At 38.2% G+C, this 22,325-nt stretch overlaps 2 protein-coding genes across 5 annotated transcripts; both read right to left on the reverse strand.

Moving 5' to 3' along the window:
* Positions 1-941: 941 nt before the first annotated feature.
* On the reverse strand, positions 942-11,675 carry LOC143848743 (very-long-chain aldehyde decarbonylase GL1-9-like). The gene is made up of 2 exons (XM_077357768.1): positions 10,784-11,675; positions 942-1,940 (listed from the first exon to the last, which is right to left on the reverse strand). Exons 1-2 carry the CDS (start codon positions 11,012-11,014, stop codon positions 1,398-1,400), a joined length of 774 nt encoding a protein of 257 aa, XP_077213883.1. The 5' UTR covers positions 11,015-11,675; the 3' UTR covers positions 942-1,397.
* A 1,377-nt stretch (positions 11,676-13,052) lies between these two features.
* LOC143848142 (uncharacterized) lies at positions 13,053-21,577 on the reverse strand. 4 transcript variants are annotated; one of them, XM_077356985.1, is made up of 3 exons: positions 21,426-21,482; positions 16,202-16,299; positions 13,053-15,741 (listed from the first exon to the last, which is right to left on the reverse strand). In XM_077356985.1, the coding sequence occupies exon 3, from the start codon at positions 15,300-15,302 to the stop codon at positions 13,407-13,409; it is 1,896 nt and encodes a 631-aa protein (XP_077213100.1). In that variant the 5' UTR covers positions 15,303-15,741; positions 16,202-16,299; positions 21,426-21,482; the 3' UTR covers positions 13,053-13,406. The 4 variants fall into 4 exon arrangements, with proteins under 4 accessions (XP_077213100.1, XP_077213099.1, XP_077213098.1 ...); XM_077356984.1 differs by having other exon boundaries at positions 13,053-15,772; positions 21,426-21,480; XM_077356983.1 differs by lacking the exon at positions 16,202-16,299 and having other exon boundaries at positions 21,426-21,577.
* Between the last annotated feature and the right edge of the window lie 748 nt (positions 21,578-22,325).

Here is a 22,325-nt window from a genome sequence, read left to right on the forward strand (position 1 = left end):
TGATCAAACATAATTTTGATGGCAGTTCCAAAGGCAATCAGGGCCAGCTGGTATTGGAACAAGGGAGTGGTTAAATCACGATTCTCATCCGAAGAGGTGAAGCAGATTCAACCACTGTGACACAAATGCGTGTGCAGTTCTTCAATCCTAAGGCACTGCTCGTTTCAGATTGTTGCAACCGATTGTGGACCCCAAACCGATTATTGGACTCCAAACCAAACGTAATTTGGAGTCCAATAATCAGTTTGGGGCACACAATCGGTTGCAACAGTGTGAAACGATGCCTAAATATTGATTTTGAGGGGGAAGTTAGAGCTTTACTTGTGGTTATTCATTTTTCTTCTTCTTTTTCTCTCTTGTCGATGTTTTCGTGTTATTATTGTTCTTTTTTTTCACTTGTTTTCATCCATTCATACCATTTATCAAAATTTTCAAGGTTAATTCTTATTAGTTGCTCACTAGGAGTAGACTTCTTTCTCTAGTTTTAGATAGAAAAATTAGCAAATAACCATACATGATTGGCTCCCCACAACACCATAACATTAGAAGTTACAATTAAACTATCAAAACATAGACACTTGCTGGATAAAATATGCCAAAAATCACTAAAATAATAAAACTAAAGAGGAAATTATGATGGAAACCACATGCACACTTCATATTCATTTTCCAGCTAGATAAGGACTAGCGCGCATTTCATTTTTCTTACTAATTCCGATTGCCATGGTTAAGGACAAAGAAAAGTGGCAAATTAAGTGATTCAACACAAGATTCCACTGCTCTGTTCTGTTACTAGTTACAGTCCCTCAAAAAGACAAACAGATAGTTCAGATAATATAAGCTTTAACAACATCAGATGTTTTTTATTTCTGCAAAAGAACGCATAAGCAGTAGAAGTATATAAACTCAATACATTAATCCTACTGAAAGAAACCTGCATGTCACACAATACACAACATATAATTCAAATCATTTTTTTCTAATGGTAACATATAATTCAAATCATGAAAGATACAATTTCTTTTGGGTAGTGATGAATTAACGTAACCACCCACCAACAAACACTCAACCAATTGCAATGGGCACAAGGAGCCAATTTATGAAGTAGGCCAAATACATACCTAGCAACAAAGAGATTGTACAAGAAATTTGAAGGTTTTTGCACAAGATACTATAAAAGGGAGCTTCACTAATAAATTAAAACAAGGAGAATTGATAACTAAGACTCTGCAGTACTTGTAGAAATCCTTCGACAGCGAGTTGTTAGTTATTGGGACCTATTGGATTTCAACCTTTTGAATTCAACTTTTCCGATCCAAGTCATAGAATGGTTGCTCAATCACCGCCGAAGAATAGAAGTGATGGGAGCTACAAATCGCGGAAGGGCTGATTCAATGCTAGTCTTTCATCGGCTGTGCTTCATATCCCCCTTCCTGGCGCATCACTAGACTGTAAGGCATGTGGGTCCCAAGAAGTTTGTCCCAAATAGGGAAAAATGGCTGTGAGTAATTATATTTAGTGCCTTGCAACTGATGGTGAATGTCGTGGTAAGCAGTGTTGTTCTGGAAAATAATGTGGAAAATGTTTCCAGGCAGCCAAAGCCCACAGTGATCATCAACGGTCTTGATCACCGCAAAACAGAAGAATAACACGGCCGTCTGTGCAGTCATCCCTGAGATGAGGAATGAGATGGCCCCACCAAGGGTGTCGAGCAACAGACCCTCTAGTGGATGGTTGTAAAGGGCCCCAATTGCGTGAGGTACAACTAATCTGTGATGTTGCGAGTGTACATGGCGATATAAGAACTTATTTTGGTGCATGTAGCGGTGCACAAAATACTGCCATGTGTCCATGACCAGCATCGCAATTATAATCTGCACAAATTGAACTGGAATTGACGGTTGCACTGTTAACCCTGTTGAACTTGCCTTCGAGGTCAGCTGTAACAAAAAGACATAAGCATCACATGGAAGAGTAAAAGCAACATGTGGTAGGATGGTCAAGCGTGGAAGCAAAATAAAAAGCCATGGCACACACCATCTGCAAGTTTATTTGGTACTCCTTCACAGAAGAACTGGGATTCAAGGTTAATGCTCCATTGAGGTTATAATGTGATAACAAGCTATGACAATCGGATATTTCTGAAACCCCAACATATCGTCTTTAACACGGCATGAGACTCGGATACGTCACGGATACTTTATGGATAGTTCTATTGGTCAAATAATTGTCTTCTTATAAATGAATGCCACTCCATTTAAATTAACTATCATGTTTTTGCCCACATCTTATATTTGCAATCATAATGTGAGTCTTACAAATGCTATTTTAAATTTATCAACAATTACATCGTATAAGATAAATCTAGTGAAGCTTTATTATATTGCATTTATAGATGTAATCTGTCTTATGTGATGGCATGGGATGCTCTTATCCATAACTGTGTCCTACATTTTGGAAAATGCAGAGTCGTATCGCAATTCCCATGTCCGTGTCGGTATCCATATCAGTATTCAGGTATCATTGATAACAAGACAGCTACTTATGTTTATCGATGAGGCCCATCACTATTAAATATATGAATGGCATACTTGTAATTAGAAAGATCTATAGTATATATGTACATTAGGAATGAATGTCATGGCGTTTTGAGTCCGATCCTAACGAATTCTTGTTGGGTTTAAGTCCAGCCCAATAAGGGCTTATTTGGAATTTGTTTTAACTAGAGGGACAATATGGTCTTTCTATACTTAAAACATATCTCTAAGTGCAGCCCTAATCTTTGGCAACACTAGAACAACCAAAATAGAAGAAAAAAAGAAGTGAAATTCGCAGGAAATAGGATTTCTGCGCAGCAGTGATCAAACCGTGGTCCGATTGAGCTGATTTTTGGACAGCAAGTTCGTGACATCTTGATCTACATTCTGAACGATTGGATTGTGATTTGGAGTTGTCTAAATCAGGTTTCTGGGTCGTTTACGGACAGCAGATTTTGGATGAGATCTTCACCATTTTCTTCACCTTTTTTCTTCTTGTTTGGAGTTGATATTGTTGCTCTGTCTTCACTCATATTTGTGGATTCCATTGTTGTTGGAATGGGGGATGTTTATCCCATTGATGATGTTGAGAATTAGGTTTTGTACCTAAAGTATTATAATGGAGATTTGGGTGGACTCCGAGAAAGGTCCCGTGGTTTTTATCCTTCACGTTGAAGGAGTTTTCCACGTAAAAATTCTCTTGTGTTGATTGTGGTTGTTTGTTGATATTTTTTGTGGTTAGTATATTTCCATTGTTTGTGTTCAATCGTTTCCTCACAGGTTCGATCAAAGCGTGAAAGGGTTTTTTCCCAACAATTCTTTCCCCATTCTTTTTTGCCGTCTTTTGTTTCTTCTCATCTTTTCTTTTTTAATAGATGGCAACACAATAGAGGATGCAATGATGTACACATATTTTTTTAGCAGTCAGATTGACCTTACCATCAGCATCCAATCATTGCAGGTGATTTATAAGTATTTACCAAGTAAATAACTCATACCTTGATGCACTCTTGAAGTGCCTTAAATCAACCTAAAGCAAGAAAACCTAATACCGCAGTATCATCGAAAGTGTGTTTTAGCATTTTCTTTTCTATTTCTGAGTATCGAGGAACCTAATGCCAACATGATGCTCAACATTTATTATGACAATTTTCAATTCTGAAACAAGAAGTGACATTGCATGCTATCAAGAGCCAAAACAAAGCATCAAGCTGCTGGAAATTTCTAAAATTAAGAGAAATATGAACGAACTATTAATATTGCTAAAATTTCGTCTACCTGCTGTGGATATCAACTAAAAGAGGTCCAATAGATGCAAACACTTTAACCTGAAACAAGAAAGGCCTCCAATCCTACATCTATTGAACTCGTTTGTAGCAAAAATTGAAATGGACAAATTCCTAAGCCCTCGCAATAAGGGAAACAACTCTAAAAGGCCATTTGGCATTTGCATACTCATATCAGCCATTCAGAAAAATATAAAAAACAATATAAGGGCTCAATGGGCCTTATCACAAGTTCACAAATTTGGTCAATCAATGAATGGGACAGAATTTAAAACAGCTCTGCCATAGTTAACTTGTCAATATCTATCTTACTAGAGTATCTTTAGAAATTAGAACCATGCTACCATTTATGCACCCTCTCAATGAGAAAACAAAAACCAAAGTCAAACTGTGATAGTCATAGTTTCATGAAGTGGGAGGTGGAGCAGATTCAAAAGCATGAGTTGGATGGGATTCAGCAGCGGGACAGAGAGCAAGAAGCAACAATTCTCAAAAGTAATGAAGCAAAAAGCATCAGTATAAAAAAATATCAAAAATTAAATATATTGATATTTTAAAAAATAAGACCGTGATGATTGCTTAGTTTTCTCAACCATAATTTCATGTGTTATTGGAGAAGGGAACTATTCCGTTGAGGTTTGGTTCTTATATATTCCAATTGCCTCTCTAGTTTAGAATTTTTAATCGGACTTAACTTGCTTTAGACGAAGAAGTGTTTATATAAGGAGATAATATAAGTATATAACACATGCACATGGGACTGCTAATCTCTATGAAGAAGTGTTTATATAATGAGATAATATGATACATGGGAATGTGTTTACTATACATCTCATCCAGAGATATTTATTGTTTCTGGTGTCAGAAATAATGACATCAAATCTTCATGACATGTTGAGCTCTTGAATGGCCAGCCATATTTTTCTCATTATTTTACTTTTCCAGCCATATTTTTTTCTAATTATTTAACTTAATCACTTAACATGTGATAGTTACAAAGATACCTGGCTTAAATGCGCTCCCCGCTGACCATTATCTTCTTATTTAAATGAACAACGGCATTCCTTACTAGGAAGCCCAAATATAGATATGGGTACTTACTACAGCAAGGATAGAGTACATGGATCCTCTAAATTGTTCTAAAGGATCTAATAGAGTTATCCAACTATCTAGTATCCAATATGATGGGGATCATAGACGTCTCTTACGGGTTTATTCTAGGCGGGGCTGCACTCAGAGGGCCCCATAGGTATCTTTTATTATTTGTAGGGACATTTTGGGGATTATTTGTTGTTCGTAGGGATATTTTGGGGATTTTTGGCTTTATTAGGGTTATTTTGGTCTTTTACTTATTTTAGGGACATGTTGGTCTTTTTCTTATTTGTTTGTTGCCTATATATCAGCCAGTTGTATACTTTATATTCACTTTTTTGATGATTTACTGAGATTACTGCTTCTAAGATTTCTCCTGCTCCTCCTGATTTTCCTCTTCTTCTCATTCTTCTTCTCATTCTTCTTCTTCTATCCTTCTCCTCTATTCTTCTCTCCCTACGCTGCATCAACAATACTCCAACATCTTGAAGGATCAAGGTCTCATATATTCCATACAGTGTTTAAAAACGGGGATGCGGTGCGGAACGCGGCCGAAGAAAATCCTAGTCGACTCGGCACAACGTAGTCGAGTACTAGGTTGATGCGTCTGAGTACTCAATTAATGCGGTCATAATTCAGGAGAGTCAATGGAGTTTTTATTGACACTATAGGGCAAAACGCGGAGCGCAGCCACAAAACGCAGAACGCGGCCAAGGTAAAAGGGAGTCGACTCGGGGGAGTCCACGATGGCACGGGGGAGTTTTAAAACTATGATTCCATGTATCATCATTCTATTAAATACCAACAATAATTGTGCGTGCTCTGATAAGGGATGAAAGAGAATCAACCATCATGTCCTACTTAGAACCGGTAGGAGAATGCGATGCAAATGAGGCAGAAGTAAGAGCCCCTCTTTTCGGTCTACGATGGGCTTTTGAACATGATTTGAGGCAAATAATTGTGGAAGGGGACTCAGCTAATGCAATTAGTTGGGCTGCGAATGCTTCAAGGGGTCCTTGGCAGATTCAAGGGCTCATTGCTGAGATCTTGGACCTTATACGAATTTTGGAACTAAGAATTGAACATAGAAGATGATCGGCTAATGAGGTTGCGGACATCTTAGCAAAGGAAGGAGTATTTAGGGTGACCATGTTGGTCATTTTTCCTTAAATTCAACTAATGTGGCAAACTCTGTAATTGCTTTAATATCCGCATTTGTACTTGGCGTGGGACATCTTGTCCCCACGCTGATTATTAATGAAATTTGTCAATTTTCAAAAAAAAAAAATAAAAATTTGTGGGTGCTCATTTATTTGAACTATTTATTAGAAGTATGGTGGTTCACATCAATATAAATAACAAGTACCAAGCAAAAAGAAAATGAAAATCAAGTTGATAGTTGTAGAAATTTTTATTGATAATACTCATGGCTTTGTTGTTAAGGCCTCTTACATACCTCGGTAACAAATTTAGCAATCAGTCAAATGCATATATGATATTTCCATAATAATTACTGCCCCTTGCATTTAGAGACGGGATTTTTAGAACACATGTTCATTCATTGCAAATTCACTAAGAAAGTGTGGGCTCGGATTCTTAGACGCTTCGGGATGTCTTGGGTGTTCCCAAGCCGGCTCAAAGATCTGCTTGATAGTTGGTTAGCTTCTCCTTGGCCAAGAAAAGGAGTGATTATCGATATAGTGTTGCTTGCTAGGGAATGGGCAAATTGGAAGGAGAGAAACAGCCACCTATTCAAGAGTGCCTCCAAAGGATCTCAGTCCAATTTTGCGAAGGTGATTTATATAACGTGCAGATGGAAGGAGGGTATGTCGTGATTTAATGACACTTCTAGCTATGCCCTGAATCACTTTTGGAGGGGGTTTGTATAAGCTCGGGAGGAAGGGGGCTCCTACTACTAAGTGGATTCCTCCTGGCCCAGGAAAGCTGAAGCTAAACTTTGAAGGATCGAGTTCAAATAACCCGGGCCCAGCTGGTGTGGGAAGGATCCTGAGAGATGGGCTAGGCCAAAAAAAGTGGGCTTTCTTGCACCCTATTGGTATCAAAGACTCCAATGAAGCAGAGGTGATGGCTATTTTATTGGGCATTAAACTCCCCGATAACGACAACTTGGATCACTTGATTGTGGAAGGAGACTCCTTGAACGCAACTAGATGAATGGATCATAAGAATCCTCACCCTTGGAGGTTTGTGAATGCCAAAAAAATACAACACATCTTTTTGGCATGTTAGGAGGTCGGCTAATAGCGACGCAGATCTGGCTCAGTCTGGGCCGAGAGAACTCACTTGGAGCTGCTTGATTTCCTTCCTCTTTGATGTATTTATTGTTCTGAACTAGCTATGATTTTGGAGATTCTTGATCTTGGTTCATTAGCCAACCCCAACTAGCTTGGGACAAAGGCTTAGTTGAGTTGAGTTGAGTTGAGTTTTGATCTTGGTTTTTCTTGTATTGACCCTTTATTAATAAAATCTTTCACCATTCAATAAAAGATATTTTCATTATAATTTATCTTGGGCAGTGATAAATCGACCCTCTCTCTCTCTCTCTCTCTCTCTCTCTCTCTCTCTCTCTCTCTCTCTATATATATATATATATATATATATATATATATATATATATATATATATATATTTATGAGAAAACGGTTCCTACACACGTGTAGATAAGTTATCTACACACTAGCTTAAAATAGAATGGGGGCCACATTATTTGGGTGATCCAAACCATTCATTTTTAAGGCCCTCACATAGATAGAGTGTCCACAAAAAATCAAATCCATTGGATCATCCTAACCATTCGAACTGTGGAGGCAAAAAATGGACTAATTTGTGAAGGTTTAAAGACATCCATTTTACCTTCACAAATCGTAGGGTTGGGATGATCCTATGGATCTGATTTTTTGTAGACACCCTATCTATGTGAGGGCCTTTAAAATGGATGGCTTGGATCAACCAAACAATGTGGGCCCCCACTGTATTTTAAGCTAGTGTAGAGAACTCTCTACACATATGTGTAGGAACCGTTTTCTCTCTCTCTCTCTATATATATATATATGAGCACCACCCTATATGGGGGTCGATTTAAGATATATGGGGGTCGATTTAACACTCCCCTTTATCTTACCAAGCCATTATCTTATTCCCTAATAATCAATGGTAAGGCATACTTTAGTTACCTTGTAGTCATAGTTGTTGAAGGCATATGTTAAAACATGGTAATTTAGAAAAGAACAAGGATGAGGGGTAAAAAGAAGAGAATGCATTAATGGAGAATCTTTGAGGTTCAGAATATCCTAGAAAATCCAAAAATATATTATATATGTGCTTATTCCCCAATATTACATGCATGCCACTCATAAGTGATAATATAAAGATAGGGCCCATTAGTACATAATAAATATAAGATAGAAGTGTAAGCCCTATGATGGGAACCACTTCATACACTCACTTTAACAGCGTTCACCAAGGAGCCTAAGTGGGAGTGTAGCACCTGGTGAAGGCCACCTGAGCAACCCAATCACTCCCCTTTCAAGGCAACCACAATAACCACTCGCAATTAAGAGCATAAGTGACTCTCCTGGAGAAAGTGTTTCATATTTCTAGCTAAATTGTAAACTTCTAAGTTCTCTGGTTTTTATATTAATCATTTTTTTTTTCTGAATGGTGATTTTATAATAGTCATTCTTATGCAGTATTCGCATTAGGTGATATAAAGAGTAATTACATGGTACCCACCCATAACTCTCCAAGGAAGAATAATGGCACCAAAAGCATAGTTATGGTCCACAGGTTTGGTGATCCAAACTATTCATCTACTGGACCTAAAAGGAAGGGCCATAAAATCCCCTAAATTGGGATAATCCCAATATTCTAATTTGTCAAGATTTCTAGACCGCTGCATTTTGATTTTCCGGACCATCCATTTTACAAGCCACAAGTTGAAGGGTTAGGATCTCCCAATAGAACTGTTGGGTCATTGAACAAGTTATCCTCACCTGTAGTTTCTCCCCACCCTTGTTTTCTTCAGAAAGATAGGGCCATACACAATATAATTCCTCAAAATAAAAATAATCGGCTAAGCAATCCCCACAGGAAATTAATCAAAACAATGAAGAGAGAACAAGAGACATGAAATATACCACTTCAATGGAGAATCCAGCAGCATGTAACAAATCATTCTTCAATACTATGCACAGATGACATAAATCTGAAGTTAGCCCTCAATCATAGTACTCCAAATCATCTTTAAAGCTTTTCATTTTACAGGTTCCCAAGTCAAATTAGAAAGCCAACTCCAAAAACATGACACCTTAAGTTTTGATCCTGATATATTAACGATATCTGCTTCTCCATTTTTCGGTTTTGTGCACAAAAATGAACGTTATAAAAGGGGCAAAATGTCGGTAAAAGACATAAAGTGGACCATAAGGTTGACTGTATTTATGTTTGTGAGGATACTAGCTATATGACCATGGGGAGGTTGTTAGGCTGAATTAATCAAATGATTACATGATTCATTGCCTCTGTCTTCACTAAACGGAATAGTTGAAAAGCCGTCACACGTAAGGCATGCCAATCGTAAAGAATAAGAATGTGAATGCCCACGCCGGACATATAGGAGACTGTTAGAATGTTTCATTCTTGGTGGCCTGGTGTGAGCCCATTCTAAAAGAAACAAAGGGCGTGAGCCATTCCTAAGATGGAAACATTCTTGACTTTGGCAAATGGGTGAAAGGCAATGTGCCTAAACCATTTTGGTGAGATTAAGAGCCTAATTTTGGAAGCAATAAGCTTGATGGAAGCTTTTGCATGTTGTAAATATATATACCCTATAGGTCCCTCTTCCCATACTCTTCACATACTCTTTCTCTCTCGTTTTATTGGGAGAACACATAGAACGGGTGCTCTTTTCACATCAAAAGAGGAGGTTTCCATCGACCAAAGAAGAGTAGGAGGGGAGAGAAGACCTTGGTTGCTTCTCACCTGAGCTAAAGGACGTGGGGAAGGACACCACACGGTCACCGGAAAAGGAAAAGGAAAAGGAGGAACCATCCATCATGGCTAACGGTATGCTTATTATCTCTATTAAAGCGAATATTTTCTTTGATTTTGATAGCTGAAGATCCCAAGAGATCCAACCATAGAGTTTTAATATATGACAGCCTTTCCCTTGGAGGTTGACTACGATGATTGATGAGATTCGGGACAGAGTAGAGGGTAATTGTATATGCTTCCAACATGTAAGGAGGTCAGCTAATGGAGAAGTGGACCATCTCGCTCGTTCTGGTGCAGACAGGCTTTTTTTGGAGATCATTGATTATCTTCCTCCCTGACTCTCCCTGTTTGTTTTTTCTTTGATCTTTTGTTGTACTCCCGACGATCTCGGTTGCGGCGTTTTCTTTATCCTAATAAATTTCCACCATTTTCAAACCAAAAAAAAAAGGAAGAAACAGGTTCAGAGTGCTGCGCAGAGAGCAGCATGGATCTAACCATCACTCAGTAAATGAACAAACTATCTTTTCTGCTCTTTAGTTTCATCATATAAATGAAAGCAACCCACAAAACTATAACATTTACCTAGTTTGCAAACTAGTTTATTCTTAGGCTCAAATCTCACTTTTTAGATACCTCACTTAAGAGATAACAACCATGCAACCAATCTCCATCTCTACAACAATACAAGCCATTAACGCATTCAATATTTAAACAAAAAATCTTAAATAACCCAAATCCAATATAGATAAGTGAAGTAGAGGCATTGAATGACTACTGATAAGATTCATCAAGTTCTAAATAAAAACAAAATCAAAAAACCCAATTCACATTCTTATTGTAAGTGTAGATACTGACCAAGAACAGTATATGGGCGACGACCGCCTGAACAAGCTGTTGTAGCAAAACACCCTTAATCACCAATGAAATGGGCACCAAATTTTTCTGTTCTTCCTCTTTTCTAGTATGTAAGCGATAACGATCCAAAGGAGGCAAAAGCTGATACATTCCAGCATACAACCAGTAAACTACAATTGGGGCAAAAGTCCCCATTGCTTCATCACTCAAATATCCTTCCCAAAAAACCATTTTCAATCTGATTTTCAGCTAAAAACAAAAAAGCGAATTTTTATCAAAATAAATATGATAATTATGGCGAAGTTACAGATGAAATCAAAAACCCCAATTGTTTCTTACTTGGAATCACATTTCCATGGCAGATTTGGGAGGAAAAGAATAATTTAGATCCCTAGAAATAAATAAATCAATAAAATACAAAAGCCCAGATCACTTTTTCCCTAAATTTGCATTTTGATTGCAGATCTAGGGAAAATTAGGGCAAACTTTTAGGGTTTAAGAAATTCAGATATTAAAAACAAGAGAGAAGGAGACGAGTTTGTTTGAGAAGAAATTAAAAATACACGTCGTTTTTTCCTTGAAACTGCATTTAATTGCAGATCTAGGGCAATTTAAAGCGTGATTTGGTCTTTAAAATCAAAATTTTCAAAGACAAAAAGAGGGTTCTTTAAACCAACATATTTTTCTTCTCAAAAATGCAAATTAGAGCTCCTCAAATGGTTTGAAATCGAGAAAGTTAGACTAAAAATCCAGTAAACGAGATGGGTATTGAGGAGGGAAGAAAAAACATAGCTGATTTTGTTTGCAGATAGACGGAGAATGAGGAGAAAAAAACAGAGAGTCTATGATAGAAAGGGTGGTTTTTTTCCGTTGTTAATGGGAAAAATTTTGAAAAACGGGGTAAAAAGACAGGAGTGGTTTCCTGGGAATTCCTTTTCCAAAGTTTGTCCGGAAACTTCTCAAGGCACGAGTCTACCCTCTCGATCTTTTTTTTTGACTTTTGACAACGGACTTTGCTTGCAAGAAAAACTTTTCTGACCGAACATTTTTTACTCAGAAATATTTTTCCTTTCCATAATTAAGAGGGAAATAATATGATTATAGTTAATTGAGTGGGATATAATCATAGATTAAAGGTCCGTGTCTTCGTGGAAATTGTACAGGGTCGATTAAAGTAATCTTTTTTCGTCATCTGTTTTTCTCTTGTCAAAAGAGTAGAAAATTTTAATAATAGTCAAACCTTTCCAGATATTTCTTGAAAATCTAAATGGGGCAAATGATATAGCCACTCTCTTGTTTTGATTATGGTATTCTTTCCTAAGTAGTTTTCTCGTTTCATGTTTGTAGTTTGTACAGTAGGAAAAGTTTGCAACATGTACATGTTTGGTCAGCATAAAAAATTATTCCATGAAATATTTGTAGGCCCAATTGTAAAATAGGACTAGAGGAGGAGAGGAGGAGAGGAGGAGAGAGTTTAGAAGGCAGAGACGGTGGAAAAAACAATTATACTATTCTTCAGTGCTCCATTCACGGTTACCCTCTCTCAATCCTCTCCCTCCCCGCCAATGTCTCACAATTGGTCCTACAAATATTCCACGAAATATTTTTTCCATAGTGACCAAACACGGCCGGAAATAGTACATGTGAGAAAAAATTTATAGGCACTCCCTTGTTTTGTTAATGGCATTCCTCACATTATTAAGAAAATCATTTTTTTAAAGAGTAAAGTGTTCCTGAGCTCAGATAAGCTTATCGGAGCTATAGCTCAAAAACACATGTGGCCACTCATTTTTTGGGGATCCAAAGTATTCATTTGGCAGGCCCTTCCACGGATAGTGGGTGTACCAAAAATCAAGCCCGTATGATCATCCTCACCCAATCAAAGGTTGAGGAGAAAATAGACCGACAATGTGTGTTCATATTTCTACCCATTTTTTCCCTCCACAAATGGCAGGATTAGGATGATCATATAGGGCTGATTTTTGGTACATACCCTATCCATGGAAGGGCCTTACAAATGAATACTTTGGATCCCCCAAAAATGTGGGGCCACATGTGTTTTTGAGCTATAGCTCACATAAGTTTAGCCGAGCTATAACTCAGGACACTTTCCTCTTTTTTAAAATGGGTTTTTCCACATTGTTTTATTTACCAAAATAAAGAAAACAATAAAAGATTAAAGTCATTTCTGGGCGGGCTGCTAAAACTCCCAACAAAACAAGCCGTCACCAATCAATCAGATTGGTTTAAAAATAAAGACTAGAGAATATTGCCAAAAGGCAAGAGAGATCAATGTATTCCTTTTTGTTTTCTCTAGTTGCATGTGAATTTGCTTGGTGTATATGCATATACATACACCAAGCATTTCTTTTCCCAAGCAGTCCAAAACTGAGATTAGAGTTGCAAATCAGACAACATCTCTTATTTGTAGAGACATGAGTCCAGGTCCCAAAACCTTCACATACAAAGCTTTCAGAACCCATTACAATGATAAACTTACAACATACCAAATGTGCAACCCCCTCGCCCTTCCAAACCCACCCAAATCCAACAATTATTAATATCAGTAATACATACCAAATACAATACTGAACACTAATTATAGACATTTCTCCAACCAAACTTACATCCCATCTACAGCATTCTTCAGATTTCCTCCAAGCAGAGACATGAGACTCCCACCATGCACTCTCCCCTCGGGAGCAAGATAGTTGATGTTCTTGCTCCCATTCCCTCCTTTGCCTCCTTCCTCCTCCCTCTCAATAACCTGCAACCCTGAGAATGAATTGGATTTCATAGACATAGGAACCAATACCTGAGGGGGTATGAGTTGTTGCCTTCGCCCCGCATTTTCCGATGACTCAGCACAATCAGAAACCGCGCTTGCTCCCAAAGAACAGTCATTATCCAAGCTGCTACCCACTGTTGAAGCAGAAACAACCCCATTGAATAGTCCAGGACCAATCAAACCGTCCTCACGGATCATACTACCGTGAGCCGCACACAGCCCACTCTTTCCCCTTGAGAACTTCTCACAAGTCCCCTGGCCCCACGTGCACCTCTTCCCTCCACCATGGGCTTTGCAAAAGTCAGTACTACCTTGAGCACTCTTCCCACAATTCTCGAACTGGCACCGCTTCCCCCCACCATGTCTCACACAACAGTCAGTACGGCCCCTAGCACTCTTGGTACAACCCGGTACAGCACAGCGTTTCCCCCCACCATGAGCAACGCAATAGTCGGTCCCACCATGGACACTCTTAGGGCAGATCCCACCACCATCAAAAAGACACCTCTTTCCCCCACCATGCCCCTTGCATAGGGGTGTGCTACCCTCTGCACCTTTCGTACACCCAGCAAACACACACCTCTTCCCCCCACCATGGGCTTTGCAATACAATGTGCTACCCTGGGCCCCTTTGTTGCATCCTGGATTCTGGCACCGGCGCCCTCCACCATGTGAGATGCATAGCCCAGCCTGCCCTTCGGCACTGCGGGAGCATCCTTCCACGGTGCACCTCTTCCCTCCACCATGCCTTATGCACAGACCTGACTTGCCCCGTGCCGCCTTAAGACACCCTGGGTGCCCACACCTCCTCCCACCACCATGTGCAATGCAGTATTCAGTCTTACCCTCGGCACTCTTAGTGCAGCCCAAGCGCTGGCACCTCCTCCCTCCCCCATGGGCCTTACAGTACGCAGTTCGACTTTCAGCTCCTTTGTTGCATCCAGGTTTCTGGCACCTCTCCCCACCTCCATGGGCAATACAGAGACCAGATGCCCCTCTAGCACCCTTCGAACACCCTTTGAACCTGCACTTTTTAGGATGGTGGCTCCGGTGAGAGGAAAGTCCTCCAGAGGTCACGGTGTCAGAAATCGTGCCCACTGAACAATCAGTGGTTACTTGAGGTTCAGGACTGAACTGTAGATGACTATGGGCAGTGGGACCCAGCTCTAAAATCCCATGTGTTTCTGGAAAACATTTGCTACTCTCCAGCCTAGGTGCCAGGAGTAGAGACGGTATGTACCCACCTGATTTCCTCTTGGATGAAGTCGAACCCTCGTCGTCTACGATTGGAAACAGTAGTCTTTTTTCGTTTGAGGGCAACGGGTTATGAAGGTAAGATGGGCTATCATCTCTCGCTCTGGAAAGCCCAAGTTGTAGCATTTGAGAACCACTGTCTAAAGCCAATCGTTGGCCAAATAGGGTCGCACCTTCCTTGATCTTGGCAGGGGCAATTGGGTAATAATCATCAGGATGCACACTTGGTGTTGGACCTAATCCAAGAACCAACCTACAACCATCATCTGAGACTTGGGTAGAAAGAATATCAAGACTACACTGAGAACTGCCGATTTTGGCAGTCTTGCTCATCCCATAGCCAAGGCAGTCCAGGCGCAAAGCCGTATCACCCAAGTTATCACTTTGTCCACAATTTGGGATGTGTCCAATTTCCGTATAAGAACAGTTGAGCTCACCATTTTCGGGGAAAAAAAAAGTAGTCATGTTGAGATCCATCCTTTATTCTTTGAGAAGGAAGATAAAGCCAGATGCAATGGGGTTTGGGGGTGGGGGCTCAAAGCCCGAGAATGTGGCTCTTCTATCAGAACCGTACAACTGCTTTACTATTGAGTGGGTCCGTGCAGTAAGCTGAATGAAAATATAAAAGGAATTTTAATTTGGGACCTCCACCGCTAAGGAAGCCTGATGTGTCTGACCTGTCCATGTTGCTGAGAGATCTAGATTACAAAAGGAATTTTAATTTGGGACCTCCACCGCTAAGGAAGCCTGATGTGTCTGACCTGTCCATGTTGCTGAGAGATCTTGATTACAAAGGACTTCTTATCAAAACGGTACCACCTTCCGAGCATATCTGACCACGTTTCTAGGATAAAACCCTTTAAGGAGAACCATCAAGATCAGTGAGCTGAGAAGATCGGTAAAGCGCCTTTTGCTCCTGGTTGAAGAATCATCAAGCTTCATTAATCCTACCAAAGAGCAAAATCCCATAGAACAAATTAAAAACAATTTACTTGTTCGAACGATACTACGAAATTCTTGATATAATCCATAGAAAAAGGTTAAGGTATGAGTTATGTTAACAAAGTTACTACCAGTGTAATGCTTTTTTCTTTTCTTTTTTGAAAGATACTCCCAGTGTAATGTAATGCTTGTTGATTGAAAGAGTCATTATTCTAGCAGAATTTAAACCAGTTCGCTATCAGCAAGTCAGTCAATGATGACTAAGGAAACATTATTGCCCAGCCACCAAGAAGTTTCATTTTTTATAATGCAGCTTCAGAAATGTCAATATTATTTATTGACTACATATATATGTAGAACAATGCCAAAATATTTGTAGCTTCACTACATACATTTCTATAGGTACTATCAGATTATGTTCTTGTATGGTTTACCTGCTAGGGAAAATTTAGATGCTCTTGTATGGTTTATACTGTAGTTACTGCATGCATGAATCGGTAATATATGCATATACGATTCTGGGACACTGCACCTGGGGATAGAGAGGAAACAACGACAGGCAGAGAACACATTAAGGCATCTATATAACCATGAGTACCCACAGGACACAAGAATATTATGCACAACAGTTCTAATTGTGAATGCAACTATGGATACAAGCTTTAGATTGTTTAATTTTGCATATATTTCTTAATTAATTTTATGAGCACTCTCAAGCAAAGAAAATACATTTTTGTTTTGTGGATTCCTTTGTTAGGAATTCATTCTTGGTATCTGGTTGGCTTCCATTTTTCACTCTCACTACCATTATATCATTTTTTCTGATTATCATTACTGTCCTCCATTACCCAGCTTTTTGCTGCAGATACATTTGTTACCCTCTTCATACATCATCCTTCTTGCAAATCCTAACCCCCCCCCCCCCAAAAAAAAAAAAAAGAGGTTTAATCTTCAGTTCTTCACCAGCTTTGGCTTGCATAAGTTCTTGTTTCCTGTGTTTCACATGACACTTCCATATGCTGCTTTGTTTCCCATAAGCTCATCCATCATAGTGAATGCATACTTTCATCTTATTCAATAGCTTATTTTTCAATCAAGTGACCTATGAACCTATAACTAAAACGAACTACTGAACATCATTGGGCATTGAATCACCATTAAATGCATATCATCGGAAACTCAGTTGACAGGCCAATACAAAGCCATGAGTGAGGGGTTAAAGAACATTACCATACATTCAACATGAAGAAAATGTGTAATTGAATGAGTCGTGTAGGTCCAAGGCTCTGAAAATCGGAATCGAATCGTAAATCGTAACAGGGTTCAAACCGTAAATCGTAAGATGCTTTCATATATATATATATATATAAGAAAAATATTTAAAAATATAAAAAAAATGTAAAAAATAAGAATAGAATGAGTAATTATCTATTTTCCATTTGAAACTATTAAATTAAATATAAAATTCCATGATTAGTAATCCGAAGCACAAACCATATCCATCACACAATAAATTACTAAACAAAGCACAAACTATATTCATCATATCATAAATCATTATATAATTTATCACAACAGTAAACAAAGAACATACTCATAGGGGTGTAAACGAGCCGAGCCAAGCTGAGCTCGGCCCAGCTCGGCTCGGGCTAGAACCAGGCTCGAGCTCGGCTCGGCTCGGCCAGGCTCGCAAGCCTTACCGAGCTTGGGTTATATTAAGGTCAATGATATATTCACACCCCTCATCTTCCCTGGACAGCCCTATCTAGTGTAATTTGACTACTCTTTTTACACCACGGGGGGTGGTCCAAGAAACAAATGGGGTACCAAAAAAGAAGTGACATATTTTGCCTCCCCCTTTCACTCCCTGGACAACCCTTCTAGTATATAAATTAATATATAATATATATTTAAATATATTAAATCCTTAACAAGCTGAGCCGGGCCTAGCTCGGGCTCGGCTCGTTAAGCTTAACGAGCCTGGCCAGCCGGCTCGGCTCGGCTCGTTAAGGATTCGAGCCGAGCTTTTACCGAGCCGAGCTTGAGCGAGCTTCCGAGCCCGAGCCAAAATTGGCACCCTTACATACTCAAATCTATAATAATCATCATACAAAGAATGTCAGCAATAAACAAAGCATTTTGAAATGATTTTCATTTTGAAATCACAATCAGTTCTCAAAATCCAAAACAGACAAGGTCGTAAAATCGTACAAATCGCACGATTCAAAGTCGAATCGTACTTGAATCGTGAGATTTTTACAAAAAAAGATTCTTCGTCCGATTTGAATCGTTTAACCCACGAATCGATTTGAATTACGAGTCAAATCGTAAATCGTAAGATTTTAACAACATAGCGTAGGTCCTTGAAATGTATCAGTATATACAAGGATTAAATGTGAAACTATGTGATGCCTCCACCCTAACCACTGCATTGGGATATTGTAGAACTTAAAAGAGAATCAAATCCAATAATGGAACTGTTCGAGAAATATTAAACACAGGTTCAAAATAAGCAAAGCTTACCAGCCTAAAAATGGAAAAAGGAAAAGAAACACTACCTACCCACACAAGTTTTCATCTTTGGATCACCTGTATATTTATTTATTTTAATATTATACAAGTTGCGGGTAAAAGATTATAAAAGATTGTTATTTTTTTATTGAATGGAATCATAAAAGATTCTTAATGAGTCAATTAAAATAATCTAACACATGTTCAGCACTATTACCGGATCAACACTATTACCGAATCAAAAAATTCGAGGGAGTAACAAACTGTATGTCAAATGGCATCTCTGTTACTGTAACACACAATGGTCTATCTCATAAATAGGCTGGTGGGATACAAACACCCCAAAAATATATTCATTATCCCCCAAAAAGTAACAACCCTATCAGCGCATAAAACAAAACTTGCTCTTCCAATGACACAGCTCATTCATTATGTCATTCTTCAATTTGGGTGATCTAACTCCTATTAGACATATCTGAGTCTGCCTTACCGACCTCCACATCCATGATGTACTTAAGATTTGCCATACGCCGGTCTCAAGTTAAAGAGGGAAAAGACCGCATCCAAAGAAATTACGGGCCTTCCAAATTCAAAGCAACAAGTACAAAAGCCGATTCGCGGATTCGGTGGACCACAAAAAGATCTCTTAAACTTCTCTTCATATTAGAAAAGGTCTCCAACAAGATCTGAACCTTTTACTTTTAGCTCACCTAGTTATAGCAAATCTCATTTTTGAGTAAATAAACTATTTGTTCTGAAAGAAATACATAAGAAATGTGTAATGCCCTCAAAAGCCAAGCTTTCAACATTACAGGAAAAGAGGTCTAGTCTCCTCACTTCAAATAAAATGAAAACAGATCCCATCAAGCAATCCACAAAATAATGATATCTAATCAGTACTGCTAATTAACTTCCGTCAATACACTTCTAGAACGCCCACCGTTGATGCAGGCCAGAAGAAGAGAAAGGGAAGAAAGAGGGGAAGAAGAGAAGACAAAGAGAAGAAAAGAGTGGAGAAGAAGAAGAAGAAGAACAAGAACAAGAAGAGGAGGAGGAGGAGGGGAAGGGAAAGTGGGGGGAGAAGATGGAAGAAATAAGAGATTGAGGGTAGAGAATCTGCAATTAATATTATTCCAAAGAACTAAGGCCCTGTTCGTTTAAGATTATGCCAACCGATTGTGAGTCCAAAACCCCAATTATTGGACTCAAAATTTAACACAAATTTTGAGTCAAATAATTGGGGTTTTGGACTCGCAATATTTAACACAAATTTTGAGTCAAATAATTGGGGTTTTGGACTCGCAATCGGTTGGCAGAATCTTAAATGAACAGGGCCTAAATGTCCAATAGATGAGGCCCTCATATATATAGGGAATTGAAATAACATGGAAATAAAATCCCTAAATCTAAATACCATCGAAATAAAACCTCTAAAAATCCTATTGGGCAAATATGCAAATTATTGGGCCCCATGGCTTTGACCCAGCCTAAAGTAATGCCAACGGTCTTCATCATCGTCCTAGAGCCAGTTAGTATAAATTTGGCAACAAAGGCATCCAAAAATAGTTTCTAATTAACAATCTAAACACTAGCAAAATTGTCATCCAAAGGTGAGGAAAAGTGGTTTCTAAAAGTGTACCTATTTGAAAGTTGACCCACTAGAAAAGTTCAAGTTTTAGAGTACACAAAATGCATGTTTTACAGATTTGAAAAATCATTTAGAAACCAAATTTTATTGACTGATAAATTAAAGAGATTAAATTCCCCCCATCGAAGGATGGAAGCTTCCAATAGCATTTCATAAACTAAAAGCGGAACTACAGAAATAATCATATAACTTGTAAATACAAAATGACAAAAACCCTATAACCACCTTAAAACCCCAAAAGGAGAAAAAATTGGCTATTTGCTTTGCTTGCCTAAAACTAGTTAAGAAATCTAAACAAGAAGGAAAAAAATAATCTACTAGGGCAAGGCCAATAATAACATAAAAAAACACAACAATGCATGGAAAGCTAAGAGATGCATAATAATACTTGAATATAAACTAACGGGCATAAATTTCGAGCAGGCTTCTCAGATATTATTAATCCTTCACTATAGCTTGATGAAAATCACATCAGCTTCTAAACAACAGGGAAAAGGAAATATTGAATAGCTGTTTACAACTCAACTAGACGATTTATGCTGCGCAACATAAAAATCAGAAAAAATTTACTAGATCTAGGAATATAACAGAGAGTGAAGGTAAAGGAAGGGTATGCCTTCATGTTAGCGTCAATTTTGCCCTTGAAACTAGAATAGATCATCTCTTTCAAAAAGGAAAAAAAAAAGAAATATCAAAGTAGACTACTCAAAAAAGTTACAGAACATACTCAAGTAAAAGTATTCAATCAGTTCTTTCACAAAGATCCAACCCTAAACTCAACAGAGTCAGAATCGGGCTCATCAAGTTTCTTGAGTACTAAATTGAGCCTCCAAACATTGATAAGCCCACAGAATATATCCTTCTAACAATCAAATTTCAACACACTCCCAAAATTTTAAACATTAAAAAAACAAGCTTCCATCTATTAAAATCTAAGAACCGAAAATAAAAACCATAAGAAACCTGTACAAAAAAACCATAAAAAAAAATTAAAAAAAACAACTTAACAACATCAAGCCCATCTATCTTACTCCAAATCGAGATATATACAATTAATCTCACAAAACAACATAGAAATAAGAATAAGAACAAAATTAATCTCAAGCCCATCTATCTTACTCCAAATCGAGATATATACAATTAATCTCACAAAACAACATAGAAATAAGAATAAGAACAAAATTATTGATCATAGAGATTGAATTCTACAAAACCATGAGATCAAATCACCAAAACCTAATTCCTAGATAACAAAGTCGAATAAATTGAAATGAATTCTTCCATCAACGCAGTAACAACAGAAATAAACCCAGACAAGAAACAAAAGACATCGCAAAGAACAAACCCTAGAGAAATAAACCCCGAAAAGAAACAAAAGACATCACAAAGAACAAACCCTAGAGAGTATAAACCCTAATTTCCCAAAAACTTGAGGAACAAAAGAATCGAATGAAAAACGAACCGAATCGGAAAAAAAAAACAAAAACAAAAACCACTACCTGAAAGATTTTCACGAGATCTCGAGCTTTTCCATGGATAGATCAGGTAAAATCAGAAGTTGAGGATATTAGGAACAATTTAAGGGCTTACGAAATATCGGAAATAATTAGAATATATAATTATAATATTTAAAATAGGAGATGACGGGAAATGCTGAGCTGCAAACGGCGTCGGTTGTCGTTATTAGGCTTTGTTTGTGACGAGCGCCGCGCCGTTAATTCTGCCGGCTCGCCCCATCTCGGTCCAACCTCTGCGTGAATGCCAACGCTTTTTGACTTATGGATGTCAGTAACAACCGTTTCACAGTGTGTAAAAATTACTATTTATATTATAACAAGAGTACCCGTACTTTTGATAAATTAACAATAAATATGTTAAAAAGGGTAAGAGGATCAGTTGATCTAAATGGTAATCGACCAAATTGGGTGTACAAATTAACAACTAATTAGAAGTGGGCGTGTGGCATCTAATCAAAACATGACGTGTGGCTCACCCCCGACTCAATAGCAAGCAGTGAGTGTAGTACTTTTTACAAAGAGGGACAATCTCCAAAGTACGGACTTAAGTCACTTTTATATATATATAGAGTTCTCGTCGGAGAGCTAGTATTAATATTAGGGTTGCAACTTAGGTCGAGTTTTACCCTACTCGAAAATAACATGGGTCGGGTTTTGAAATTTTGGGTAGGGTCGGGTTTTAAATTGAAAAACCCGACTCAATCTTGGGTGTGGCCCGGTTTAAAGAAAAAAACTCGAAACCCGACCCGAGTCATATGGGTGCACTGTGACTTTCTTAAATATCTCTTGAATAACTTAGAAAATTATTTTCCAACATATTGACACAACATGTCTGTCATGTGAATATATAGTGTCCTTCTTAAAGTTATACACTTGATTACA

The sequence above is a fragment of the Tasmannia lanceolata genome, unplaced genomic scaffold, assembly GCF_043159265.1.
Source record: "Tasmannia lanceolata isolate RefF3 unplaced genomic scaffold, GAP_Taslan_0.1 ptg000016l, whole genome shotgun sequence".
Lineage (NCBI taxonomy): Eukaryota > Viridiplantae > Streptophyta > Magnoliopsida > Canellales > Winteraceae > Tasmannia > Tasmannia lanceolata.

What these genes read in the sequence shown, in the direction of transcription:
- LOC143848142 (XM_077356983.1), bottom strand. Translation starts at nt 15,302, where the DNA reads ATGGATCTCAACATGACTACTTTTTTTTTCCCCGAAAATGGTGAGCTC.
- LOC143848743 (XM_077357768.1), bottom strand. Translation starts at nt 11,014, where the DNA reads ATGGTTTTTTGGGAAGGATATTTGAGTGATGAAGCAATGGGGACTTTT. An exon ending in TCGCCCATATACTGTTCTTG is followed by an intron (nt 1,941 to 10,783) that starts GTCAGTATCTAC and finishes TTTTTGTTACAG; the next exon opens with CTGACCTCGAAGGCAAGTTC.